Raw genomic sequence first — 25,834 nt, 5'->3', positions numbered from 1 at the left:
TTCAAAGTTATAAAGTTTATGTGAGGTTTTGTGAGTAGTGGGGATCAGGTAGAAGAATCCCAAAAAATTCTGCAGTGTGAATTCAGCTGTTATTTGTTCTGTTGACCTGGTCTCCTAAAACATGTGTCCTAGACAGCCACCATGCACACAAGTAGCTCAAAGCCTACCACCCAGCAGATGCTACTTGCCCAGTTGTCACTTAGGAGAGGTGTGAGGCAGCTGGAGGAGGTAGGCACGGTCGCCACAGTGAATAGGAACGGAGGGCACTGCAGGGTGTGGGAGGAGACACAAGGAGCGAGGGAGTGAGAATTACTGCTGAGGAATAGAATAAGGATAAGGATAGTAGATGCAAATTTGCAAGACTGATTTCTGCTGTTTCTAGTGTAACATACAACAGAGTTTGTGCTTGGTGCTCAGTATAATCTGAATGAGACAAGAATTTTACTCTAGCTGAAACCCTCACCTGAGATTTGTGATAACAACAGTATGTGTCTACAAGGCAAGAGATCTGTCAACAAATATAGAACTTGCATTACCCTGTGGCAGATGTGACGTAAACCCAGATCCTTTCTGCATGAGTATTTTCCAGTAGACATCTGGACTCACATAAGCTATGGAAAGGTTACCCTGCAAATTCTAGCATGGACACCCACACAGATTTAAAAAATTGTTTCTTACCAACAATCATGTGGTTGCAGACATCACAGAAGGTGGGTTTTTTGAAGATGTGCTCCTGGAAGATGTGAGTCTTGTTGTTTTCTGGCAGCTGCTGGGCTCTGGTGGGGGAAGATGCCTGGCTCTCTGAGCTGGGGAGCTGCCCAGTGCTTGTGCTTACTTCAGGCATCAAGTCTACTTGCAGTTTCACATCACTATTAGTCCTCTGGAAGAAATTGTCTGCACTTTTACTCCGCAAGCTTTTGGTCTTGAAGGAGAGCGATCGTTTCAGTTTCTGCAGCTGTAACAAATAAGCAAATTAACTTTGGAATTTAACTAGCAATTTCAGAGCAAAGAAAACAGATCCCAATCAGAAAACAAACTACTCTACATATTCTTTCTGATAGCCAATAAACTTGATAGCCCTAATAATGCTTCTATTGGTCTTTTCTTTCAGGTATGACAGAAAAGAGGTACTGCAGACAGTTGTATGCATTGGAAAACACATTCTTCGTATTCAAGCATGAGAGAACTTAACAGTATTATTCATAGTTGCATGTTGCTTAAGCAGCCTCTAAAGCCATATCAAGAATAGCTGTTAAATGGCAGTTCAAGAGAAGTGAAATCAGTAAATATATCTGATATACTTTAATTTATTGAATTTGCAGGAAATAGATATTATATACAGTTTTGACTGATAAATTATTATTTTCTTTTATTTTTTTAAAGGAAAGAAAGTTAAGGAGCAGTAACAGTATAATTAACTTGCCAATTGACAGTTAATGTACTAATTAATACTAGCTAACACACATTCACATGTATTCTTGGATTGTGTATTGATTTTCAGACTATTAAACACCACAAGATGTCATTCCTAACTTTAATGTGATAACTCAATCTCTTTACTTGTAAACCATCTTGTACTTTACCAGAGTTCCTCTCATCCTCCCCTTCTCAAATTTTAAAAAAGGCTGCGAAGGATGCTAGGCAAGGCGCAGAAGCTATCGTGATATCAGCTACACAAATGTGAGTTCAACAACTCTGACAGCCCACAAGTAGAGTTTGAGTAAGAGAAAAACCAGCTCTGTGTCCACTTCACATTTGCTGCCTCTGAAGTGTAACGCCTTCGTCTCACCTTTCACTCAGCATTATTCCAACCACTGCAAAATCATTTCAGTCGCTGCTGCCATTCTCTGGATGAATGTGATGTAACAACTGAAATTTTCCATGCTGCTCAGGCTGACTGTGGTAACTAGCAGGGACGGTTTATATTAGAAACAGTTTATGTTAGAAGTAATGATGATTGGGAATCATAATTCACACTAATATAAAGGGAAGGAGTTTACATACTTTCCCAAAAAAGCATGGCACCGGTCTGCCATGCTGACTTAGTGGCCTCAGAGCACTTTCTCTCCCCAGCTTCTATTCCTGGTCCATCCATTTTCTTTATGATGCAGCTGAAAGCACGCTGTTGGAGAGGAGCGTCAGGGCGTCCTGGGGGAAACCTCTCTTCTACCTTCAGACACAGGCAGATTGTTCTTGGAGAAGGGAGGCACTCCAGCTCTCTTCCCTGCTTTTCACAAGAAACTCCCCAAGTCCAATACACAGGCAAAGAGCTGCCATTGCCTCCAGTTAAGAGTGTTTGAGTTTGCTACGTGGAAGCAAACTGCATTCTGCTCCCTAAGCTGTTTCTCTGCAGTGACTTTGGGAGTAGACAGGAATCAGAGTTGGGACACATCCCACATGCACCACCCTCTCCTATGACTCTGTCTGAGTTCACAGGAGGAGCCCTGGATCCAAATGAGAGAAATAATCACCTGTTTGCAAGAAACACTCAGTCTCTGTGGGAATGTGTAAATAAGAGCAATTAAGTCATTAAATGCCAGCTATGAGGTAAGAGCAGTTTCTGATCTCTGCAGCTCTGTCAGAGGAAGCCTAAGTCATGGACTAGCTGAGCCCAGAACTCACTTTACAACAGCACCAACCAAATGTGAGATCTTCCCTCTTCTGCTTGGATGTTAAGTCACTGCCTCCTGAAATCTCTGAAGTTATTCAGTACTGAGATTACTTCATCTCCCCAGTGACAGTCAGGAACTCAGCAATAATTCACCCCCTTGCTCCTGAAATGCTTCTCACTGAAGTCAGACCTAATTAGAGTAGCAAAACACAGAGAGTTACAACACCACAAGGTGACGGCGATGGCATTCATTATTGATTTGCCATCCATTTCTACAGTGCCACAATGAAGTTAATTAAATTTCAAACCACTGCTTCTGCCACAGAAAGAAGACTAAGCTGAGCAATACAGTATTTGTTTTGCTATGAAACAACTGTCCTGCTAGTTTGGACAATGCACGCAGTATATTTTAAGGAGCTCTGCATTTACTATCCTTACCCCATTCTCCTGTGCACAGTCATTTGCCACCCAAGAGATGTACCAACAGCCTTTCCTCCCCCAGGAAAGCTAAGTCGACAGTTTTCTGAAGAAGGGTAGTCCAGCATTCAGGCTATGCATGTCCAAACATATGCATACACACTAAGGTGAGCACACAACTGTGCATACTCGGTGTGTCTCCAACCACAACGTTCAGTGCAGGGCACATATTCAAGGATTGACCAAGTTACATTCACAGATTTGGCAGGCATCTCTGCACAAGCTAATAGTCCTCTCTGAGATTCCCTGAGCACTGTTCTGTGTTAATGTGGTTAAATAATTTACAGACAAGGTGGGCGTCTTGGTTGTTACCCAAATGCAGATTTCATATGCATTTGCTTTCAGACTGGAAGACACCTACACATTTAGCTTGCATTGCATACTTAAAACAACAATGAAAGTCTGCAGCTATTATAGCCCAAATAGGTTATACGTGTACAGAAACAACTATGCAAAAATCATAGGATGGTATGGGTTGGAACCTATGATGAGCAGGGACACCTTCCACTAGACCATGTTTCTCAAAGCCTCATCCAACCTGGCCTTGAACACTTCCAGGGAGGAGCAGCCACAGCTTCTCTGCGCAACCGGTTCCAGGGTCTCACCACCCTCCCAGGAAAGAATTTCTTCCTAATATCTCATCTAAATCTACTCTTGTCCAGTTTATGACCATTGCCCCTTGTTCAAAATGCAGAACATAGGCAATGTTGAGGATTTTGCACAACTGACTGCACACTTTACTCGGTACTGTTAAAAAGTACCTCTCAGATCAGAGCGTTTTTTCCACCCATCTTGCACAAGTAAGAGCATAGAGGGCAATAGAAGATTGGCATCAGGTTTTAAAATTTGATTCCACTTTCCTTTGTCACACTAAGCCCACAAGAGAATTTGAAATAGGGTATTGGTATGTGATTGTTTACTCACAAAAAGTTGGCCCAAGAAAGGGCAGGTTGTTGTACAAATAGCATAAATTGTAAAACCATAAAAGCTTAAATGATAATAGACTGCCGCCAAGTGAGCATCACTTCCCTGACTTAAATACTACCATCTCCTCGCTTTAAGGTTTGCTATGGTCCAACCCTGTTTTTTTATTGGAAGATTTCAAATGTAATTAAATACAGACATATAATATATCCCAGTTTTGATGTGCTGTAAATTGATTTAATGCACTTGTAATGCCAGAGGCTGCTAATAGGGCTTCTATAGCATTCACCTGAGGCTGGAATCAGCTCTATCAATAGAGAGGACAGTATGAAAATTTTAATATTCATAATTTCTTTCTGCAGAGTTAAAGAGTCCAAAGTTAAATCTTAGGAAGAAACACTAATGAACTTTGGAAAAACCTGTGACTAGGATTGTTCTGCACTTGACACTTATTTCAACACTTCAGTGAAAAATCATGTATTAGGACTGAAAAAAAACCCCTTAAACTAGGTACAAAAAGGCCTTTAAAAAACATACTTGAGATAAATCTCCTAAGCCTTTCACATTTTCTCCTCTGCAAAGAAGGCTAAAGATTTGCTTTCTTTTAAATAAAAATAAAATTCCCACAAGCACAAGGGTTTTTCTAAACTCATGATAGCATCCCGAGACTTCACAACACTGACACTTCAGAAACATGAACTCTTGACATCAAATCCAGGATGTTTCTACGGTTTGAAATAAGAATCAGGGAAAAAAATATTGTCTGTAGTTAAAAGCATTTTATCAGTCATACAGAATCTCAGTGACTGCACATACTAACCCCACAGGCAAGACAGAGATAAGTGCAATAGCAAAACTTCAGAGCTTAATTAACCTTTTTTTTTTTAATTATTCTTATCATCCAGAAAAATCTCCATCTTCCTCAGAATTACTGAATATTCAAACTTCAAGGGATCATGAAGCTCTGACAACCACAGTTTATCAGCACCTCCTCTGTTCCTAATTCCCCTATACTACAACTCTTTGGCTGCTCTAACCACAAAACAGGAGGCAGCAAGAGGACAGCTCTTGAAATGAATTCCTAGTGTTAATGAGGTGCCACTGCTTTTGGTGCGAATGGGAATTGCACCTGCCCTCACTAAGACTTGGACTTAAGCTTTGGAAGCACACAACTCTCTTCTACAATTTTGGTTTAAGATAAGATAAATAATCCACCCTGCAAAAAATAATTTACTCAGGTTCCTGACTGCTCCCTGATATCTAGAAACTCCTTTTCCCTTGCCTCTCCAGCTTGTCTACAGTAGCAGTCAGCATGGTTCAGTAGGAGCAGATTTGGAAAATGAAAGAGGGGCTATTGAGGACTCAGCAACACACTGTATGTATTTCAGGGCACAAAGTACTCCAAACCAGACCAGCCTGTTAGTCCTGGTGTGCATTACTTACACATCTGGAGCACAATCAAACCCCCAAGTGATGCAGCCTGTGCTTTATGCACCACAACAAGGTCAAAAGTGGGGTGAGCAGCAACAACTGGGAGATACGCTTTGAAACCACACTCCCAAATCAAACTAAAATGCTAATAAAGGTGTCCCCTATACCATCACCACTTCTCTAGCACAACTTCTTCATCACACCTTCTCACAATTCAAAGCTCAGGGAAAGCCTTAGTCCCTCCACATCCTACACACAAGTCCTTAATTTCCCTTCCTGAAGCTCCCTTCTTAGTGATCTCAGTGTGAACAGTGGTTACTAGGAAGACAGACAGTTTCCTACATTATATTATATTACATTACATTATATTAGTTTACTTGGGCCATCACCTTTGGCATTCAAAATAATCCTCATGGAGTCTGCCCACAACAGCTAATTTCCCAATATGCTTGGTCATGTTCCCTTCTCAGCCCCTACTAACCATCCTTGCCAGCAGCAGAGGATCCTGTGCAGTGTGGGGCCAACAGGGAGATTATTTTTATGCATTTCCACTCTTAACTCTCTTCCAGGAGAAATGAACAACTGAACCAGGTTTATCAACATTACTTTACTGACTGTATAACCAAGCCCTCCTCTTCAGACATCAGCTGTCTGCTGTATTGCTACTATGCCAGGAATAAAATATATATATATATATATATATATATTCCTTGTTCTTCTCTATCCCTTTCTTTACACTAGCATTAACAATATCATTAGATGGATTACAAGTAATACAGGTTATTAACAGAGTTGGAATGAACCATCAAGTCAGTTTGATTCCTGTAATTCTTATAAAATGTAGCTATTTTGTTTAGCTATGACGATTAAAAATGCTCTGTCAGCAGATTTCACTCTGTTGTGAGATAATCATCCACCTTCTTTAAGGAACAATTTCTTCTTCCTTTCAGCTTCTTAGATCGAGTTTCCAAGTTATTAGACTCTTACATTGTTATAAAAGGACTTAAAAGACATAGAGCTCAGATCATGTTGTGTAGATTCACTAGAGAGCATGCCATGTACATGGGATATTACCAAAAGGGACTCAGACCAAAAGCCTTTCAAATAACAGAAAGGACAAAAGTCTTGATGAATGGCACCTATTCTACTGAGTACAGTCCATTTTCGGGGTCAAGGAGCATTCAATTTGTATTAGCAACCCTCAGAACGTACTTCAGATGTTCTGATTTTTTGGAGGACAGGATGTTACCAAGGTGTAAGCTAGGCTGGTGGCATTGCTGGGTTTCAGCTACCTATGCTGATTGAGAATAAACAAGAAACCAGCTCAAACAGAAGTGCTTACTTTTTGTGAGCATGAAGACTAATGATTTTTTTCTTAAAACTAAGGGACACAAAAGCAAGAGAATTTTGAGCACAGACAAGAGTGGGTTTTTTTCTGGAGTTGATTTGAAAATGCACTGCCTTAGAATTTTAATGAGCAAAAATAAGATTATGACATGCCCAAAGCCAGAATGCAATTTCATAAATAATACGTGTGTTTGCCTGCTGATGAGAGAAGTACCATGTCTTAACATTAACAAGATAAAAGGATATTTCTGACACTTTAGGAGTTGGTATTTTTTATTGGCAAAGCAAAATGATAAAATTTGTGAGCAAAGCTGATTTGTTTTCTACCTTCTTCTTTCTAAATAATAAATAGTACCATACTCTACTAGTATAAATTGAATTAGCTAAACTGATTCCAATTGTTGCTGATTTATACAGTTTGAGAATCTGGCCCTATCGTGTATTTGTGTCTGCCTTAGCCAGCGTTCTTGGAAGCTGTATCATTTTAATCCACTACAGACAAAGAGGGAGTGTTGGTTATTGCAGAATCTACTAAATATATTTATGTGTTTTCCCAAACAGATTGCATAGCTGGCATTAGAACAAGTATGTTTGTTATTGCTGTAAATAAATAAATAAATAAAATTGCTTAAATACTGTATTGGACTAGTCAAAGGGGAGACATTTTCCATAATACCTAACAATAACATTGTTAGTGATTTATTGGGTGCCTCTGACTTCTCTGGTTGGCTTTTGCTGCTCTGATCATCATCCTCAGATTCTCCAACCTGACCTATACCGTTTTTGCAAGGGACTCATTGATCCTCAAACATATTTAGGATATAAACTTTTTCAAGCAGGGCTCTTCCTGTGATTTTGTTTCACAGTTAAGAGTCCTAACTACAATGAAATGCCCTGAGTGGCATGCCAGAGCCTAACAGCAAAAATCCCTGAAAGAGCCTCAGGGTTTGAAAGCATGAAATCTGAAGGGATGCTCAGTTGCCACTGCTTACACAAATATCACTGTGAATCACACATTCTCAGCCCTCTCCTGATGTACTACGTCCTCGGCAGCTGTGGGCTTGTATCTCTAATTGCAGACCTCTAAATTAGCAAGAGGTACAGTCTGCATGTGTAGCCAAACAGTGTATTTGCTGAGCAAACCTGTTCATTCTGTACAACTCTCTGGTTTGGTTTCAACCAAGCAGAAAAATTAATCTAGTTCTCAACAACTGTTCCTGTGGTTGGTTTGAAATTGTCCTACAGTTTTGGATACGTTGTTTTCTAATGTTGCAAGAAACCTGGATTAACAAATATATGAGACAAATGTGAAATAAAGTGCTGAAACTTTTAAGGCCTGAAAATATGATAAATACTCCCTTGTGCTCCACATTCCTTTATATATGTCTTCAAAATTCAGCATAAGATGTGTCAGGACTAAGCAATGCAGTCCAGGGAGTGATAGATTTGAGGAAACACAAACAATTTATTAGTTATAACAATTGCCATCAAGTGTCAGGGAAACCCTTTTTTATCTCCATTATGTTCAGAACTGTCTATTTAGTCTTAAGGTATAAAAAGAGTAAACTCTGTGTTAGATATTCTGCAGTTGTGACTTATTCTGATCTCCTATTACCTTCCCTGCCAAATAGATTTTCATATTAACTTAGAGTCACAGTCATTTAAACAGTTTAAAACATCTTGTAAAAAGGAGGTGATATACGAAAAAGCATATAATGATATTTATACGCATGTCAAATCCAGAAAATTATAAGGCTTTTTTATCATAAACTAAGTAAAATCCCTCCCTGATACATTTCATAGATTTATTTGTTTATCCAAAGCTCTCAAATTTATATCTAACAGTATTTTTGCTGTTGTTTTTGATTAGCCCTATTTTGATAGATTCCTGTGCTTTCTTTTAATCAAGCTATATTAGAAAGGTTAATCTAGAAAGAAAAGAGTGGATATTACATTACTCTTCCTGAGAAATCCAGTCTCTATTCGTATGTCTTCAAACTTCCTAACAGTTTTGATTTGAGTTTAGTTTGGGGAAAATGCTTGCAATATCTCTCAACCATGGTTTGTGTTCAGCCTGCTTCTAACAGAGAGAAAAAAAATGCTGAATCTCTCTCAAATTCACAGCATTTCAAATTAACAACTCACAAGATCTTTCAGAGAAGCTTTACTGTAGCTTTCCAAAGTTTACCATCCAGCTCACAAAAATCAGATAAACAGTCCCAAAGTAAGATCTGCTGGGTTCATTGTGTTGAGCTCAATGATCATTAATTCCTCCTCCTTTGTGAACACGTGCATAAATCAAAACATGTTACAAATCAAACTAGGCAGCACTTCAGCAACGACCAAAGCCTGCTGCTTGTTTTGTATTGGGGTTGGAAAATGTTTTTTCCCATTGATCTCCTCTCCTGCCTCATCTAGAGAAAGAAGAGCTGCTCCTCTCAGGAGCAGAGGGAAAAGCTACAAATCCCATATTTATATCCGGGATTATATTCTCCCTGCTGCTAAACAGCTGTTCCAGCATGAGTGGCACAAGCTGTGGGAGATCTGTTACAATTCAGGTTATAAAAGGTAGCTGGTGGAATAACCAGCTGCAAACCTCTGTGTGGGTCCTGTCTCTCTTTCATGGCCTGACAACTGAATTGTCTCCAGTCTTTTCTCCTGAAACCAACAGGAAAGCTCATGAAGAAAGCAAGAGATGGTTAGGAACAGTCCTTCCAATTATTTTTTTTTTTAAATGCCCCTGTACTTTCAGTTTTAAGACAGGTACGTGTTTCCTACATCTCGTTTTGTACTTTGGGTTTCACCTCAGGCATCTGGTTGCTAAGCAGCCGGTCATCTCCATACTTTGTCCCCATTAGGATGAGGCACACGTGTGATTATCTCTTGCCTCCTGACACAGAAGGAATTTGGACTGTTATCTCTGTGGTCCCTTCTGGGAATCCCGCATTTTGCTGCCCTACTTGGATATCTCTTTTTCATTTCACCTTCTAAATGGAACAGTGATTTCCCTTTGGTGACTCCCAATTTAGTAATTTACTAATCTTTACTGTGGTGGAAGTGGCACAATGAAATTTGGAGATTAAAAGGCTGGATTTCAGAGTTGTGTAAATCCATCCTGCTGAGGTGAAGGAAGCTATACTGTTATCTACCCACTGAGAGTCTTCAAGAATAATAATAATAGGGCCTGAGTTTTGCTTCTTTTCCTTCCCATGAATAATCTGCAGTGAGTGTGGTTGTGAATGTAAGATTAATCATCCTTGATTGTATCTTGTGTCTGTCTATGAAGTGTGCATCATTATTTTCCACTATTGAATTTATGAGAAGCTAAAGGTCAATATGACCCCCTGGGACCTTTTTTTTTTTTAAAAAAAAAAAAAGTGTTCTGCTAAAAAGTGCAATGCTGGTCTACCTACAGCAATAGTTTCCACTAATTTATTTTACCCATTTGGTTTTCCTCTCCTTCTTTTTTTTTTTTTTTTTTTTTTTTTTAACAGAGCTGTTTTATAATACTTTAAATGGTAGTATGTCTCTTGAAGCAAATATGGAAATACATCTGGCAGGGAGGCTGATACTAATCAACGGCAAATTAACATCAGCACCAGATCCCACATATTGAATAATCACATTTGTACCATCTTAAAATAAAAAGGAGGGCTGAGATCTACTGCGAGTTGTTATAGTTAATATTCTGTCAGTGTTTCTACTCCTGCTTCTGGGGTTCCAAGCTTACACTGTTAAAATTGCTTCGCAATGAGAACGTGTAAGTGCTCAGCTCTACAACAAAGTTATTGTCACTGAGCCAAATCCTAAGGTCTTTGCTTACTGCTAACTCCTGCTGACTTCAGTGAGGATGTTTCCCAAGTACAGACTTGGGGTTTGGCTGGGTTGTTGTTTCATTTTGAAATTAAACTATTTTTTTTTTACTCTTTTACACTGTGCATTAGAAACAAAGATTAGAAACATTAGAAACAAAGATTTTCTGCATGCAGCATGAAAAAACACCTGGACAAATCTGACATCCTGTTATCTGACTGACTTTATCCAACCCTTCTCAAGTGCCTCTTCTTCTTTTAAACCATCTCTGTCAATCTCTGCTCCTCCACAACCAAAAACAGATAGATCCAGGGGGACACCTATGTTTCTTGCTTCTGTTGTCTTTCCTAGACTCTTGTTTCAAATTCATACTTTGTGTGAATTAATTCTGCCCAAACTTCTTGCTTTAACTCTGAGATTATGTTACCTAATTTTTTGATCAAAGAAAGAACCAGAAACACAGTGCCAGAATTTGGGTGCTGTATGGCCTATTGGCTTAAAAAAAGCCCCCAAACATAGATATTTTGGCTTATTTGATCCCACGGGTTTCTGCACTCCCTTCTTTGCTGCCTGTCCACAAACAGATTCAGATCCAAATTTTACAACTTGTTTCCATTTTTCCATTTCAAGCTCTTCTCACTGGGAGATGGGGTAGGTACTCATGCCTTACAGAATATTAGCAGTATTTGTTGGTTCAGTTCCAATTTTCATTTTTCACAGTTCCCTTCCTGTTCTTGTGCATATTTTTGCAATCTGGTAGCAAATTTGCTGCCATCCACCTTCTTTTTCTTCCTCCTGAAGACTGACACTGTCCCATCCTGTGAATGCTGTTTCTTGACAGCCACTCTGGAGGCCAGGATGTGCGGCCAACCTGGCAATGTCCATTCTGACACCACAAGTCCAATGGGACCCACGTGGTCCTGGTGCGGAACCATGATGCTGCCTGACGCCCTGGATCTGGGGGAAGTGTTGATGGCATAGGTTGAGCAAAGATAGTTAATTCCTCTGGGCTTCTCCCTGCTTCACCTGCGTACCCACTGATTTCCCTTCATCTGGTATTTCCAGTTCTAAAGTTCTACAGCAGCTACCAGATACATGACAAATGCTGTGCCAGTTAATTTTTTTTTCCTACTTTGAGAACATCTCCCTTATTTTTCTCTCTGTATCCAGTTTCTTACTGCCCACCATGACAGAGATCTGTTTATTTCCAGATCCAGTCCAAATACAACACATTTTTCATTAAAGCTCTTCTCCAAGTGCAACTTTTGACACATCTACTCTAGTCATTTTCTAATTTTCAAAAAGTACTTCCAAATCATTTGGGGTAAAATTATGCCTGTAGTACCAGTTTCCAAGGAACCTGTTACTAGTACAGACAGTTTCTATCTCAGTCTCACGTTAGTCATGCCCAGCAAAAACTGCATTCAGTGTCTTACATAAAGAATAGGCCAACTCTCCACAGGAAGAATCTGTTTAACTTTATGATGATATTGCCATATATATGACATACTGGCTTCAAGAAGTTGACTATGTAAATACATATATTTGGAGATGTTAATTGTCAAGAGTTACCGTGTATGAGGTTTATCACACATCTTTGACTCCTTTTGCCTCAGGCTAATCCCATTTCTTTTGTATTTCCCCTAAACCTCCAAGCTGCTGAACATCTTTAGCCAACTATTGTTTCAAGATCAACCCTGCAAAACAAAAACATTTTATTTTTATCCTCACCAGCTGCACAACTTTCCTCCTCAAATTACCTCTATCAAAGTTTCAAGATTAAAATGACTGTCTGAACTGTAAAAATGTGTTTTCATACTGAAATAGCTAGCTTCATGTAAAATATAGTTACAAATAGAATATCACAAACAGAAATGTAAAGAATTTAAGGCTATTATTCTTTCTGAAGAACTACTTTTTTTTTTTTTTTTTTTTCCTGAATGTTAAAAGATATTTTTTAGGTTGCTCAGGATCCTCTAAAGTTAAACTGTTTCTAATGAAAGTCTGCATACAAACATTAAAAAAAAAAAGAGCTTGTAACACTGTCATGAGGTTGTGCTCACCTGATAAATGGAACATACCCAAATTTCGTCTTTTTGGTGCTGGGAGAGAAAAGAGCTGTTGGTATTGTCATGAGATACCAACAGATTTAATAGGAGTTAACTTATTTCATAGGAAAATGAGGGATCTTGAACCAGCAAAATACTGCCATGCCTTGTCTGACAAAAATAACAGCAGTGACTTCAGCAGCAGCAGCATATTGATGGGGCTGCATGAGGGATTCAGGCAGGCAGGAGAGCAGGGGAACAGAAGAAGGAAGAGGAAAGGAAAGTCAGCTTAGGACAGAGAGAGTTTTAAACAATATGAATAGTAATCATGAAGTGACTCACCTTGTCTAGTCTATTCTACTGTCAGAGTAGGTACAATTCTTGATATTAGCAGAGTAGCACTGACTTACAAAGAAGTGTGACAGGTTACAAGAAAAATCAGAGCTACTGACTGCTGCTGAACTGAAGACCAAGTGCAGTGCTAACTTCCGAGATTTATATCTATTTTCTTCTGTAAGCTAGTGTGGTGGTAGGGGGGTTTTTGGTTGATTTTTATTTTTATTACCTTTTTTTTTTTTTAAATGCAGTAGTGGCTACGAGTACGACTGTGCTGGAGGGATGATAACTCATGGAAAGGAGATTTTTTCTGAAACTCAGCAGCGGGTAGTAAAGACCAAATGACACTACCTCTGTTGTTACTTCAGGAATATTGTATTTATTGCAGTGTGCCCCCTACAGTGCTAGAAAAAAAATAGGCTCATTTTCTCACCTTGTTTAAAAAAGGTTTTACTTTTTTTTACCAGACTGAGTGGCTGCTTTGTACGGCCAGCATCCAGCCATAGCTGAGTTCTCGTCAGAGTCCTCAGAGGCAGATCACAGTGTTAATATTTTTATTTTAAGGCTTGGCTGTAATTTTTTGAATCTTTGTGAAATGTTTTTAATTTATCCACATTCTATCGGGATTCAAGTAGGTCTGTTACAGCTGTCAGCATTCATTTTAGCTTTGATAATCTCTAAAGAATCATTTGTCCAGAGCATTTTTCTTGGATAGCAGGCAGGAACTGCTAGAAAAGCCAATGCTGTCGAAGTGCAGAATGGCAGCCCAGAATAGTCTGTGGGAGCTTGAGCTGCTGGGGAAGCAGGAGCCCAAAAGCCCTCCACTGGCAATGCAGCTGAAAAGGGATCTCCTGAGTTACACTGGTCTTCAACTACCTACCCAGAAAGGAGGAGACTAAGAAGACAGGGGAGACTAAGAAGAGGATTTCATTTCCTCTGCAGAAGGAATGTTTTCTGTTACCTCATTGCCTAGGTTTTAAATTTATGTGTGTTTTCCTGCACATACATGAGGTTACATCAAGAGATAAATAGGCATCTAGACACAAGGAGTTGACCAGGTAATACCAGACAACATAAGGAAACTTAAGGCATTTCTTCATGAATAAAGTAGTCATGGCTTGAGTATAGGTGAAAGTGTAACTTTTTTTTTTCTTTTTATCAAGTGTACTCCTGGCATGAGCACCAGCATCCACACAGTGTTTCTAGAAGAAGAAGATGAAGAACATATGGTTCTTCTGTTAGAAGAACCCTCATCCATTTTCTTAAGAGTGGTCTTTAAACTTGGCTAAGCTTGGAAACGTGGAAGTTTTTCTTGTAAAGACACACCTTGCATTGGTTCATTGTATCAGAGAGCCTGGATCTGGATTAAAGCATTTGGGTGAGAATAAGAACAGGGAGGAAAAATATAGAGAAACATTGAAAGGCAGAGTGCAAGTGGGTGAGCTAGCAAAAAAGTTAACTGTTCACCCGAATCTTTACAGTCAGGAGGATGAAGTTCATTCGTCATTACGACTAACTACAGGAGATAGATCTAACTGCTGTGAACCTGCCAAAGACTCCTGTGTGCCCATACTTCATGAAACTGGTACATGATTCATCTTGTGGCTACAGTTTAATAGCAGCACTTCACATTTTACAGCCTGGGTAGGCTCACATTTTTCTCTCTTTTTGTCATAGGTGCATAAGTTTCCATTATAGGCCTGGCTGGAAAACAGCAGTTCCGCTTAGCAAAAGTTTTCAAAGTTTGAATGATTTTATTCTACGTTGATATAAAAAACAACTGCAGCCTTTCAAAATGTCTTTGGGAGAGCTGTGGGCAGAACAGTAGAAAGTCAGACAGACTAACCTGCCAGGGGAACAGATGACTGACCAGTTTTTGCAGGCAAGGTTCAAGACCTTGCTCCGAGAGATTCACAGTGGTGTTCATTCTACTTAAATTCGAGCTTTTAACTCAGCTGTAGCTGCCTACTATGGTCAATGGAAAAAGATTTCCCCTCAGAGAGGCTAATTCAGAACACATAAGGCAGGCTTTTCCTCTAAATCACCTTTGATAAAACAATTTCAGTCTGTGCTCCATTTATAACAATAATGAGACTGAACTGCTAACTTAGCTGTCTAAAGTTGGTCTGCAATTATAGGTGAGTATGTGTGATTTAACCTAGGATGCATTTTTCTCCTGTTTTGACCGGAAATTTCATCTGCAACCAGGTAACGCTTCCTGAGAAAACTTTACACAACCAAGAAAACAGAAGATTTCCTCAAAAACGTAAATTTTGACATTAAAAAAAGCAAAAAAATATAAAAAGGACACACTCAACAAGCACATATTTCACTGGAATTTTCGTTACCGGAAATGTTTGGCAAATCATTGCAAGTCACTTTATGTATATTTGTAAATAATTCCTTAATTAGATAACTTGAATTAAAAGAGGATGTGTGAACATAAGTGAGAAATGAGCTGCACACAGTTATAAATAAGTACACTAATAGGTACAACAAAACCTGTATATATTGGATCCTTGATTTGGTTGATACTGGTTGATAACAGTAGGTGCATTTTAAAAACATGTATGGACCTGAACATCTTAATGACTGAATCCTCAGTTTAACTGCACCGATGTCAGTGGCACTCTGTCAAGTTTACCATATTGAATTTTGCCTAGTGTATTTGGTTGACTTGTGAGGACAGAGATGCCCAGTCCAAGGCCACTTCTCACTCTGTGTTTGCACAAAGGCAAGTGAGGCTTGGTCAAGGTTTTCAGCCTCTCAGTTCAATTTAAGATATTTTGGTTTTGAGAATCACCACCACAACATTTAAACTGGCAGGGAAAACACTGGCAAATCGATGATTAGTACACCTGTATATGTGATATTTGAGGAGGTGACTTGTATGCATCATGCCAGAAATCTGACCTTTGGCCAACAAAAACTGGTGCCTCCCTTCACTATGCATGAGCAATTTTTGTAAACAGCAAATGAAGTTAAATACTGGGTTAATGGAGATGTAAGTCTGTCTGTAAGATCATATTCAACAGTATTTGCTATAACAACCTGTCAGGTTGACTTTGCTCTCTCACCTGTGCTGTGCCTCCATAGCGTACACTTCTTTGTCTTACTCTGATGAATAAGCTAAGAAAAAAAAATTCTAAATGCTGATTTTAATAGCTTTGTGAATATCACTTTGTAGTATTTTGCTCCTTTCTGAATTAAACCTAATCAACTACTATAGGTCAGCTGCATTTTGCTTTTCTATTCAGAACACTAGACTGCTAAATGATGTTTATTAATAAAGCAGTGCATGTGTGGCATTTTAATAAAGCTTTTAAATGGCTCTCAGAAATGGAGCATGTTTTATCTACAGAAAAGAAAAGCATTCAAGTTGTCACTGTTACTTGCCTGAAGGACTCTGCACCTCAATATAGAACTTGCAGCCTCCTGCTCCTGGGAATCACCTCTCTCTCACAATTATTAATGCTACGGTATTTTTAAATTTCACCACTGCAGCCCCTAAACTGTAACACTTTATCTGACAGTGCCTAGCAAACTACTCTCATCAGTTGAAAACGGGTCAGCTAAGAAAGGCTGACCTGTCAATGGGAAAACTTCTACAAGTGTCTAGTGCATTTATGTGAGACTACAGATATGAGACTAAATTTTTAAATAAATAAGAAGTTACATAAGCTATTTGTAATATTTAATTGATGATATCAATGACACAAGAAGTCTGCTTTTCAGACACCCATTGTAAATATGTTTTGCAGGATTCCTGAGTTGTAATCCCTGGCAAGGAGAATATATTTTCTCAGTTGGTCTACTGAATCAAGGGAGTTTCCTCAAGCAGAGGCATATGTCAAAGGAAAACAAGGTCAAGTTATTTCAGTCATTCACACATAGATTTCTCATTCTCACAGCTGGTCCTCTTTGCTAATGAACATGTGAATTTTGCTTATACTTCAGCTAGAATATAGACATTTACTTGCCCGGAAAATGCAGTGCTCATGTAACATCAAATGACCATTTGCCTATGCCACTAGAAGTTGTGCAAGACTGAATACTGAGTCAAGAATATTCAGCTCATGTGCTCACATCTGAAAGATTGGTCCTCTGCCTTCCAAACATGAGCACAACTTTATCAAACATACAATCTTCTACCTATCAAGAGTATACAGCAATGGCTTGGGTAGGCAATATTAGAAACACCCATCATACAAGGAATTACAGTTTTCTATCAAGTGATTATTATTTACTTCTATTTAAGTTAAGTGTAAGGGAAAATGAACCTCTAAGCCAAGTTTTGGATTTCAAGAGGATAGCCTGCTACATTCCCTTGAAGAAATTCCAAGCCTTCAGTACTCTCAGCTCCCTAGGGATATATTTTAGACCACAATCACACTTTGGGTTGTGACACAGAAGGACCCAAACTAGTGTCTGTCTGAAGGTACTGAGGTCTTAGCAGTGGTCTGAATACCAACACAGCTGTGTAAGCAGGTCACTGTACCTGCTAACCGAGTGCTGGCTCTCAGCAAGTACGGAGTGCTGATGAACCCACATGAGCATCGGCTGTGAAACAGCCTTGGCCTTTGCCACCCTTGAGCTATCAGGTTAGAGACACACTTCATTGATAAAGACGACTGATCAGAAAAGTCAGATACTTGGATGTGTTTGGGTGTATAAGAGACACAGAGTTTCTTCCAAGCAAATCTGGTAATTCTACAAGGAATACAAAGAAAAATGAAATAAAAAGATTTTATGAATGTGTGTTCCTGGCAAACTGCATGAAAATAGTTACCTCAAAAAGGAAATTTGGAATAAGCAAAAAGTCCACAAAAATGGTGGGGAGGGGAACAAGAGAAAGAAAAAGAGAAAAAAAACCTGGTATGCAAATCAAACTGGAGCGTTCAAGCAGAGTTCTTTAGGTCTAAGCATGTTAATTGTCAAGAAAAGCTGAGTGAGTCCTTACAAAAGGTATTTAAGGAAATGTCAATGGATTGATTCAGGCTAAGGAAAGTAAAAGAAGAAACAGGCTGTGGTGCAGTGAGCACGGAATAAAAGACTGACTCAGAACTTAACAAACACTTCATCTTACTTCCTTCCCAGAACACTGATCCTGCGGCAAGATAATAGGAATAATAGGAAAGAGGTTGCAGAAGTGGACGGTATGACATTAAAAAAGTAGTTCAATGTGCCTGCTGAGGTGAAAGGGAGAAAAGAAACCAATTAAGCTTAAATTTTACTTCGGAAGTCTAGGAACAAGTTTTCCTAACAAGATTTATCAAGCCAGAAATGATACAAAGTAAAATAGAAGTCTGTTTCAAGACATGGGAAAAGTGATCCCAGCAAATACAGATTTGTAGATCTGACCTCAATAGTGCTTGACTAAAACAGGAAAGAAAAAAAAAAAGGTAGATCCTCCTAGACCAGCTGTCTTAGATAAGATGAACAATTTCTTAGACAAAGAAAATATTTTTGGTTAAAGGTAAATTCTGTCTATTTGGACTTCATTAAAATTATTGAGTATGGGAAATCTACAAAAGGGAATCTATCAGCCAAGACTGAAAAAAAGGGAAGAAGTGAAGAAACTTTAAAGAAAGTTCAATGGCAGATGGTTACTGCTGAAAGAAGAAATACCAGGTTGAAGGAAGGTTGTTAGTGGAGTTCTTCAAAGAGGTCAATCTTTCTGTATTTTTATTACAGAGTTTGATGCAAAGATTAGGCATGTCAAAGTCCACGTTCCTCTGACATGAAGTTAGAGGCACTGTCAAAACTGAGGAGGCCCAGGGCTTGAGAGACGGAGTAATGGAAATGTGATGAAATTCAGCTGTGGAAATGCATGTGCACCTGAGACCTGATCCAAACCACTCTAGATGAGGACAGACATATTTATCCTATCCACTGGATATTACAGAGAAAAAGAATGATGACATTTGGTTGACCAAGGGCTGACTAGGAGACACAAACAGGATGCAGTAATGACCTTAACAAGCATCAGAAGCACAGTTTCTGGGAAAGCTAATGAAGCATTAGTGATAATGTACTAGATCTCATGTAGAATTCTGTGCACAAATTCAGTCACCCTTTTTCAAAAAAGATTATCCAAATCTGAAACACACGCACGTATCTGCTACTAGACTGAGATGAAGAACAGAGAGTTTATTTTATGACAGCCTGGCTTGTTTAGTCTAGAAAACAGAAGACGGGGAAGAGATTAAAAAGTCCATTCTTACATGATGAAAACCTGCACCGAGAATGGAAGGAGAGATGTTTTAAGCCAAAACAACTTTATCAAAATTACAATGCCATACAAGATGGCTAGAAATAAACTTAGACTGGAATTAGAAGGGGCTGAGGGTCTGAGCACACTCCTTAGCCATAAGAACATCCAGGTGTTGAGAGAGCCTTTCAAAAGGAGTAGTGGTAAAAACTGAATGTGACAGGATTAATTTATGAAGAAGAATACAGCATAAGAGACTGAAGCAGTAGGATTGAACTGTCTTCTGTCTTTGAAAACAATTTGTTTTATTTCAGTGAAAAATTGCACTTTTTAGTAAATAATATTTTTTTTTACCATGCCAGACTTCAGTTAAGTCACCTTTAGTTGTTGAAAAGTAATAGACATTTTCTTGATTTTAGCAAGGTAGGAAGTGTGGATGGAAGAGAATGAACTGGTCACGTTTCTATTTTGTCTTAGATATCTTAACACACCTAGGAATTGATATGATATATATATTTATCAAAGGAAAAACAATACCAGAATGCTTTAATCAGAAAAAGAGTAAGAAAGAGAGAAAAGTAAAAATAAATGTAAATACAAGAACAAGTCCACTCACAAAATTATTGATAGGGCAGAGTATCACTTTCTTGCTCTTAATGAAATGCCTGTATGTATTTTTTTCTAATACTTCATCCAAACACATAAAAATATTTAAGCTCATTTCTTTCCCTTAGTCTTCCCTTCACAGTATGTACTCACCATTTTACACAGAGGCATGGAGGTAAGATTAAGAAGGAGAACCGTTTTTTCTTCCCCTTTCACAGAATTTTTTAAGCTGTTTGGTATTCCTTTGAAGACTACAGCAGTAGTTTACATACTACATATTTATCACTGGTGTGGAGGGTGAAACACTAACTGTACACCATACTCCCTGCCTTCTTAAAATATTAATTGATGAGTAACCATCTATGGAGCCTCATAAAGTATTAACTGTATAAGCAGGGAAGATCTCTGCTTAACAGAATAGCACAAATCCTACATGATTTAAATCCCGTACAATCCTATTAAAATCCAAAGAGTTTCAAGCTGTTTACGTTAATTCAGTATCTAATATTACCACCTGGTTTTGAAACCTCACATAAGCAATATTGCTCTGTTGGACCAGCAGGACAGTGGAAAGTAAATGTTCTTGATTGGTGTGGGGATATACATAAATGAAGTCTACATCTTGAACTTCAATGCTTAATCCTTTTCTTGGCTTGCTACTTTCCAGCACTTCTATTTCATGTACTGCATACCAGGTGAGCTAATGTTTGAACAATTGTGCTACATTTCATGAATTGCCATAACTAAATTTGAAGATAATGGTTCACATTTCCCTGAATACTGTTGACTACATAGTCAGTGTATGAAAGTGTCAGACTGAGACAAGCTCATTTATTTTGTGAAATGCATAGTCCAGATGCCATATGTATTTAGAGGTCTAGCTTCTCCTCTTTTCTCTTTTTTTTCCCCATTTTTCAGCTATTCAAATTACCTAACTGAGCTAAGTGTAAGCCATTTGTTAGGTCAATGAATCTGTGGTTCAAAGGAAAATTTTGAAGCTATCACACCAAAGATGTGTGACTGTAGTACATCACAATTATAGCTGGACTTCATAAAAAGTAGATGGAAAGGGGCAAAGCTGTGAAAAAAACATTTGAACTTCACAGATATCTATTGATATCTACAAATAAGTAACTTTTACTTGACAGATTGACTGCAACACTGGGGCAGGGCTTGATACTCCTTCTGGGGTGTATGAGAGCGCCTGACAGATGTTTAACATCCTTGAAATGAAACACTAAAAACTTGAAGATCGGCAGTGCTGACCAACCCTGTTGGTACTAACTTAAACATCATAGATGCTCAGGCCCTCTTAAAACTTAAAAATTGTGAGGGAATTTTCTAAGATATATTTAGCGTCTATGAATACCCCCAGCCATTATTCCTAACACAATTACTTGACTCACACCTAAAGAAATCAGCAGATGGGCTTTTTCCTCTTCATATAGAAATGTCAGTTAAATATAAGAAGGGTAAAGCTTACAGAGTTATGTGCCAGCTGTGCCAAAATGAAAAGAAATATTGCCAGGTGTAGGAATCTTTTCTTTAGAATATTAGATAGATATTCCCTCAAATTTTCATTTTCTTTACTAGATTCCAAGGTACCTTTATATAAGAGATATTAGAAATACGATCTCCGATTGCTGCCACTAGATTTCTGGTTACATTGCTAAGTTAGTGACTGTACAAGTGTGCAGTGTGTCTTTAATTGCTAGAAGAAGAAATTTTCCTCCAGGAAGAAATTTTCCCTTAGGATTCATTAGCTAATGACTTCCTCCTTCAGTGGATTGTAAATCTACAAAAGCCTTTGGCAAACCGGTCATTTGCCTTCTTGGAAGTCAGAAGTCAGATGTGAAGAACCCAAAGAGGTGGGAGCCATAGCTACAAACATATGCATGCAATAGAATTAGCAATTACATGTTTTTGTATAATACCCCCATAAAATTATTCTCCTCATAAACTTTAAGTATCCACTCAAGTCATACTTACATATGAAGTAAATGTTTTCAAGAGCAAATAAATTAATTTAATAAAAAAATTATTAGTTTTATTACATTCTTAACCATTAAAGCTCTAGGGATTTTAGTATAGTAGCAGTTTAGACAGTGCTACAGGATGGCCCAGTTACAGCATGTTCACTACCCTTTGGACACCAAGTTGAAGTTAAGGAGGTAGTACACTGGAGGTGCTATGTGTAAAGTACTCGAGGACACGTAATCTAAAAGACACAGTCATGTTATATAGCAATATATATATATTATGCCACAAGTCAAACATGTTCTTAGAACACATAAATGGCTTTGCTCTTAAGGTCCGGGAAATGTGGTGAATTGAAAGTGTATTTGAATTTCCTCATTCTGAGCAGTTGTACTGAAGTGCAGGTGTTACAGTGTGCATGATGAGGAGGACACGTAAGAGTCTAGTCTTTCTGCTTTCAACATATGAGTGTGTTCACCTGTAAATATGCTCCTAATCCATAGGAAGAGGTGGTGGGAGGCTTTAGTATTTATTAAAGAGTGAGTTGCTTTCCTGTGGCAGGGGTGTGTGACTAACACAATAGTTATTCTTCCAAATTTCAGCTACTTGGTACCAGCCCAAAGTTCTGCCTCTCAAGCTCACACTATTCGGGAATTGGAATATCTCCTCTGTGTCATCTTCTGAGTACAGTCTGGAGTGTGCTAGATAAAACTCTTTTTCTGGGCTTTGGTACTACAAGGGACTGTGTACCACGGTTGTCTACGATTACACAGGACCAGAAGCAACCTTGCTACATCAGTTCTACATTAGTTTTTCAAAATTGCTTTTCCGATGAAATGTTTTCAAATGCATTTTGAAGGCTGCTATTATCCATGTAGTTTCTGTTCCTATATTTGGAGTCATAATAGTGTTTTGCCACAGAAACAAGTCATTGTGAGGTAATTAGATACTGCACAAACTGTTCTGCAGTAACTGCAGCAGACAAGAACTTGTTAACCTATGCAACAGAAAGTACCTGAAGAAAGCTTAGCCCACTGTGAATGACAGGATAGCTCCCTCAGCAGGGGACACCGTGGGATAAAAGCTGGCACACACTGACTTGGTACACACTGACTTATGCCTTTGTCAAAGTCTTTAGCTTTTGAAGTACATCAATTCTCTTAGGGAAAACAAAACAAAAACACAAGAAAAAACTACCACAAACAACATCTGCTTTATGAAATCATTGAGATTTTTTCCATCCTGCTGTTTACTAGGATTAAAAAATAAGAAAGTTTTTTCTCATTACCCCAGTGATCAGAAGGTTCTTTTGACTCCATCCACTGAAAAGACAATACAGCATGCTTTCTGATCGTATCTGCAGTTCTAAAATGTAAATATGCAGATTATATGTTTACTAAAAATATCTGTATGCAAGTAATGGCATCAAGTGCACATTCAGCTTTTGCCTATTGCAGTGTAACGCTTCAAATGCTCACAAGACTGGAAAAATTGATGATAATAACATTTTATTATAAACCAGCTTGCAGTCTATTTGTTCTCTGTACAGATGTGCCTAATTTCTGTTGTCATCCTTGCAAGAGCATGGATGCACAAACAGCAAGAAGGAACCCTACAAGCAGCAGCCTACAAGCACCTGGAATCCCAGAATTGCCCAGATTGGAAAAGACCTTTAAGATCATTGAGTCCAGTCATTAATCCGATACTGACAAGTCCCCGACTAACCCATGTCCCTCAGCACTATGTCTACACGACTCTTCAATCCCTCCAGGGATGGGGACTCCACCACTGCCCTGGGCAACCCCTTCCAATGCCTGAGAACCCTTTCGCAAAGAAATTCTTCCTCACATCCAATCTCAACTGCCCTTGGTGCAACTTGAGGCCATTTCCTCTTGTCCTGTCACTTGTTACCTGGTTGAACAGACCGACCTCCACCTCCCTACACCCTCCTTTCAGGTAGTTGAAAGTTTTAGATTCATGCTGGTCAGTTCATCTTGAGCACAGCACTCAGTGACCCAGTGGGAAAGTCCCTCAAGCACCATTGCAATGAAATGTCTGACCATGTGAGCAGCACCTCGAACCCCATCACCACTTGCCCAGCACTGAGTGAGGACCACAGCTGGGAGCTCAGGGAGCACACAGCCCAGCAGGCCATGGGTGCAACTGGTGAAGAGCTGGTGCTGGCAGTGCAGCAAAGGCTCCATTTACTTTTGGGACCTCACTGCGGGACTGAGCTTCCCACTGGCCAAATAACAATTCAGCAATTCTAGAGAAGTAGTCTTGGGGGCCATTTAGGTACTGATCAACCTGATCCTTTAGAGCCTGGGATTAAGCCAATAACCTGTTTACTCTTCATTTCCCATTAACCAGAAAGACTGCAGCAGTGTCCCAGTAGCGTTGGATGTGTATAGTGAACAGTGTGGATAGTGTATGCTACTGCTGCTGGGAGACCTCTTTTCTTTTAAAGAGGCTGTTTTACCTAGGGAACACTTTAGCTCTCCTCCTTGGAGTACAGCATCTAAAAAAAAATAAAGTAAAAAAAAAATCCCAAAGCCCACGTCAGAACTCTGCCCACACAGACAGACAATTTCGAGTCACTCTCCAGAAACCCAGTTATAACTGTGGAATAATGTAGCAGTCTTCCTACATTAGACTCAGGCAACCACTGCCTTTAAAGTCTGGCCAGCACAAACCTTCCCTGTCAAGCAGCTGTTTTGCTCATGGAATACCTCCTAAGGCTCTACCCAGCTGTAAACTCCTAGTGACAAGGTCCTCCCTATTTTTACATGTTTACGCAGCACATAGCATCACTATGAAGTTCACAGGAAGATCTGTCAAGTGCTATCATGATACCAATCATAAGTAAGTAAGAGAGGATCAGTAAAAGCACATTATCCAGGTAAGCTGCAAAGAACATTCATTATGTAAGGTTACTACTTTTCTCCCGTTACCTCTCTATCTTCCAAGGCACATACTGGCAGACAGAAAAACTTTTCATATGCAAGTCAATTAAAAATTCAGAGGTCATGCCATTTGAGCTGGAAGTTGGTTTTCAGTAAGGTAAATTGAACCACATTAAAAAATTAATAAATAAATAAAAGCTCATGGAAAAAAAAATCCTTTTATGGGTGGTGTACATAAGGATTATTGTGCCAAAACTGTCACTTACATCCCGTTTCAACTGTTGGTTTGTTAAATAGTAAAAGTTCACTAAGGGGTCTGCCAGAGAAGGTGAGGCAGGTAAAACACCCCAAGCCCCCAGGCAAAATTCTCTTCTCTGAACCTGTGAGAAAAATCAATCTTTCCAACCACTAGCAAAACCCTTTAAGTGATCTGATGCTTGGTGTAAAAATAGCTAACAACATCTGTTAGCATCGATCCCCTCCCTGAGTCCAACCACTCCCCCAGGCCCTCAGTGTAAGAAGGAGGAGAAAACACAAGCAAAAATCCCCAAACATCTCAAAAGGCAGGTATTTTCCCAGGTCAGTCTCCTAAGCTACCCAAGTGACACAGAGAATTCAGAAGTAGGAATGTGAGAGCAGGCACTGCAATCATAGGTGGTTCATAGCACTCTGCCACTGGTCCAGGCACAGGAGTCCAAATAAAAATTAAAGCAACACATCTCTTTTAAAAACAAAGAAAGAAGAAAAAAAAAATTAAAAAAAGGAAAAAAAAAATCTAATTCTCTGAGTACCTTTGATTCCTGGCTGGTGGTTGATGCTGGAGAGGGGGGTTGTTCTGTGCTCTCCACTTCATTCTCTTTCTCCACACTATCCACGCTGACTTCAGTCGTGCTGCTCGGAGGAATCATTTTACCTCTAAAACACTGCTACTATCAGGAAAAAAAGCTACAGACCTTTCTCACTTTTTTTTCATTTAATGTCCTCTTTCTTCTCTGCTCTCCTAGAGCAAATGAAATCTGACTGCTTGGTTTCACTACATTTACAAGACTAGAATTCTCTGGATTTTCTTTTTTTCTTTCTCCTCCTCCTCCCCCTCTCTCTCTCCTTCCTCCCTCCCCTCCCCTATGCAATTCTGCTGTGAGGGGAGTAA

The 25,834-nt window shown here is 39.1% G+C and overlaps 1 protein-coding gene across 2 annotated transcripts in view; it reads right to left on the bottom strand.

The window, feature by feature from the left end:
* The window catches only part of STAC (SH3 and cysteine rich domain), a 72,907-nt gene extending 47,315 nt beyond the window's left edge, over positions 1–25,592 (bottom strand). For both annotated transcript variants that reach the window (XM_010174896.1, XM_010174897.1), the window contains exons 1-2: positions 25,476–25,592; positions 679–955 (exon numbers count right to left, since the gene is read on the bottom strand). In XM_010174896.1, the coding sequence (XP_010173198.1) occupies positions 679–955; positions 25,476–25,592 (394 nt within the window). The remainder of the gene's footprint in view (positions 1–678; positions 956–25,475) is intronic.
* Positions 25,593–25,834: the final 242 nt, after the last annotated feature.

The sequence above is a fragment of the Antrostomus carolinensis genome, unplaced genomic scaffold (genome assembly GCF_000700745.2).
Source record: "Antrostomus carolinensis isolate BGI_N321 unplaced genomic scaffold, ASM70074v2 scaffold13979, whole genome shotgun sequence".
NCBI classification, from domain to species: domain Eukaryota; kingdom Metazoa; phylum Chordata; class Aves; order Caprimulgiformes; family Caprimulgidae; genus Antrostomus; species Antrostomus carolinensis.
This window is presented reverse-complemented; position numbering and strand designations above follow the sequence as displayed.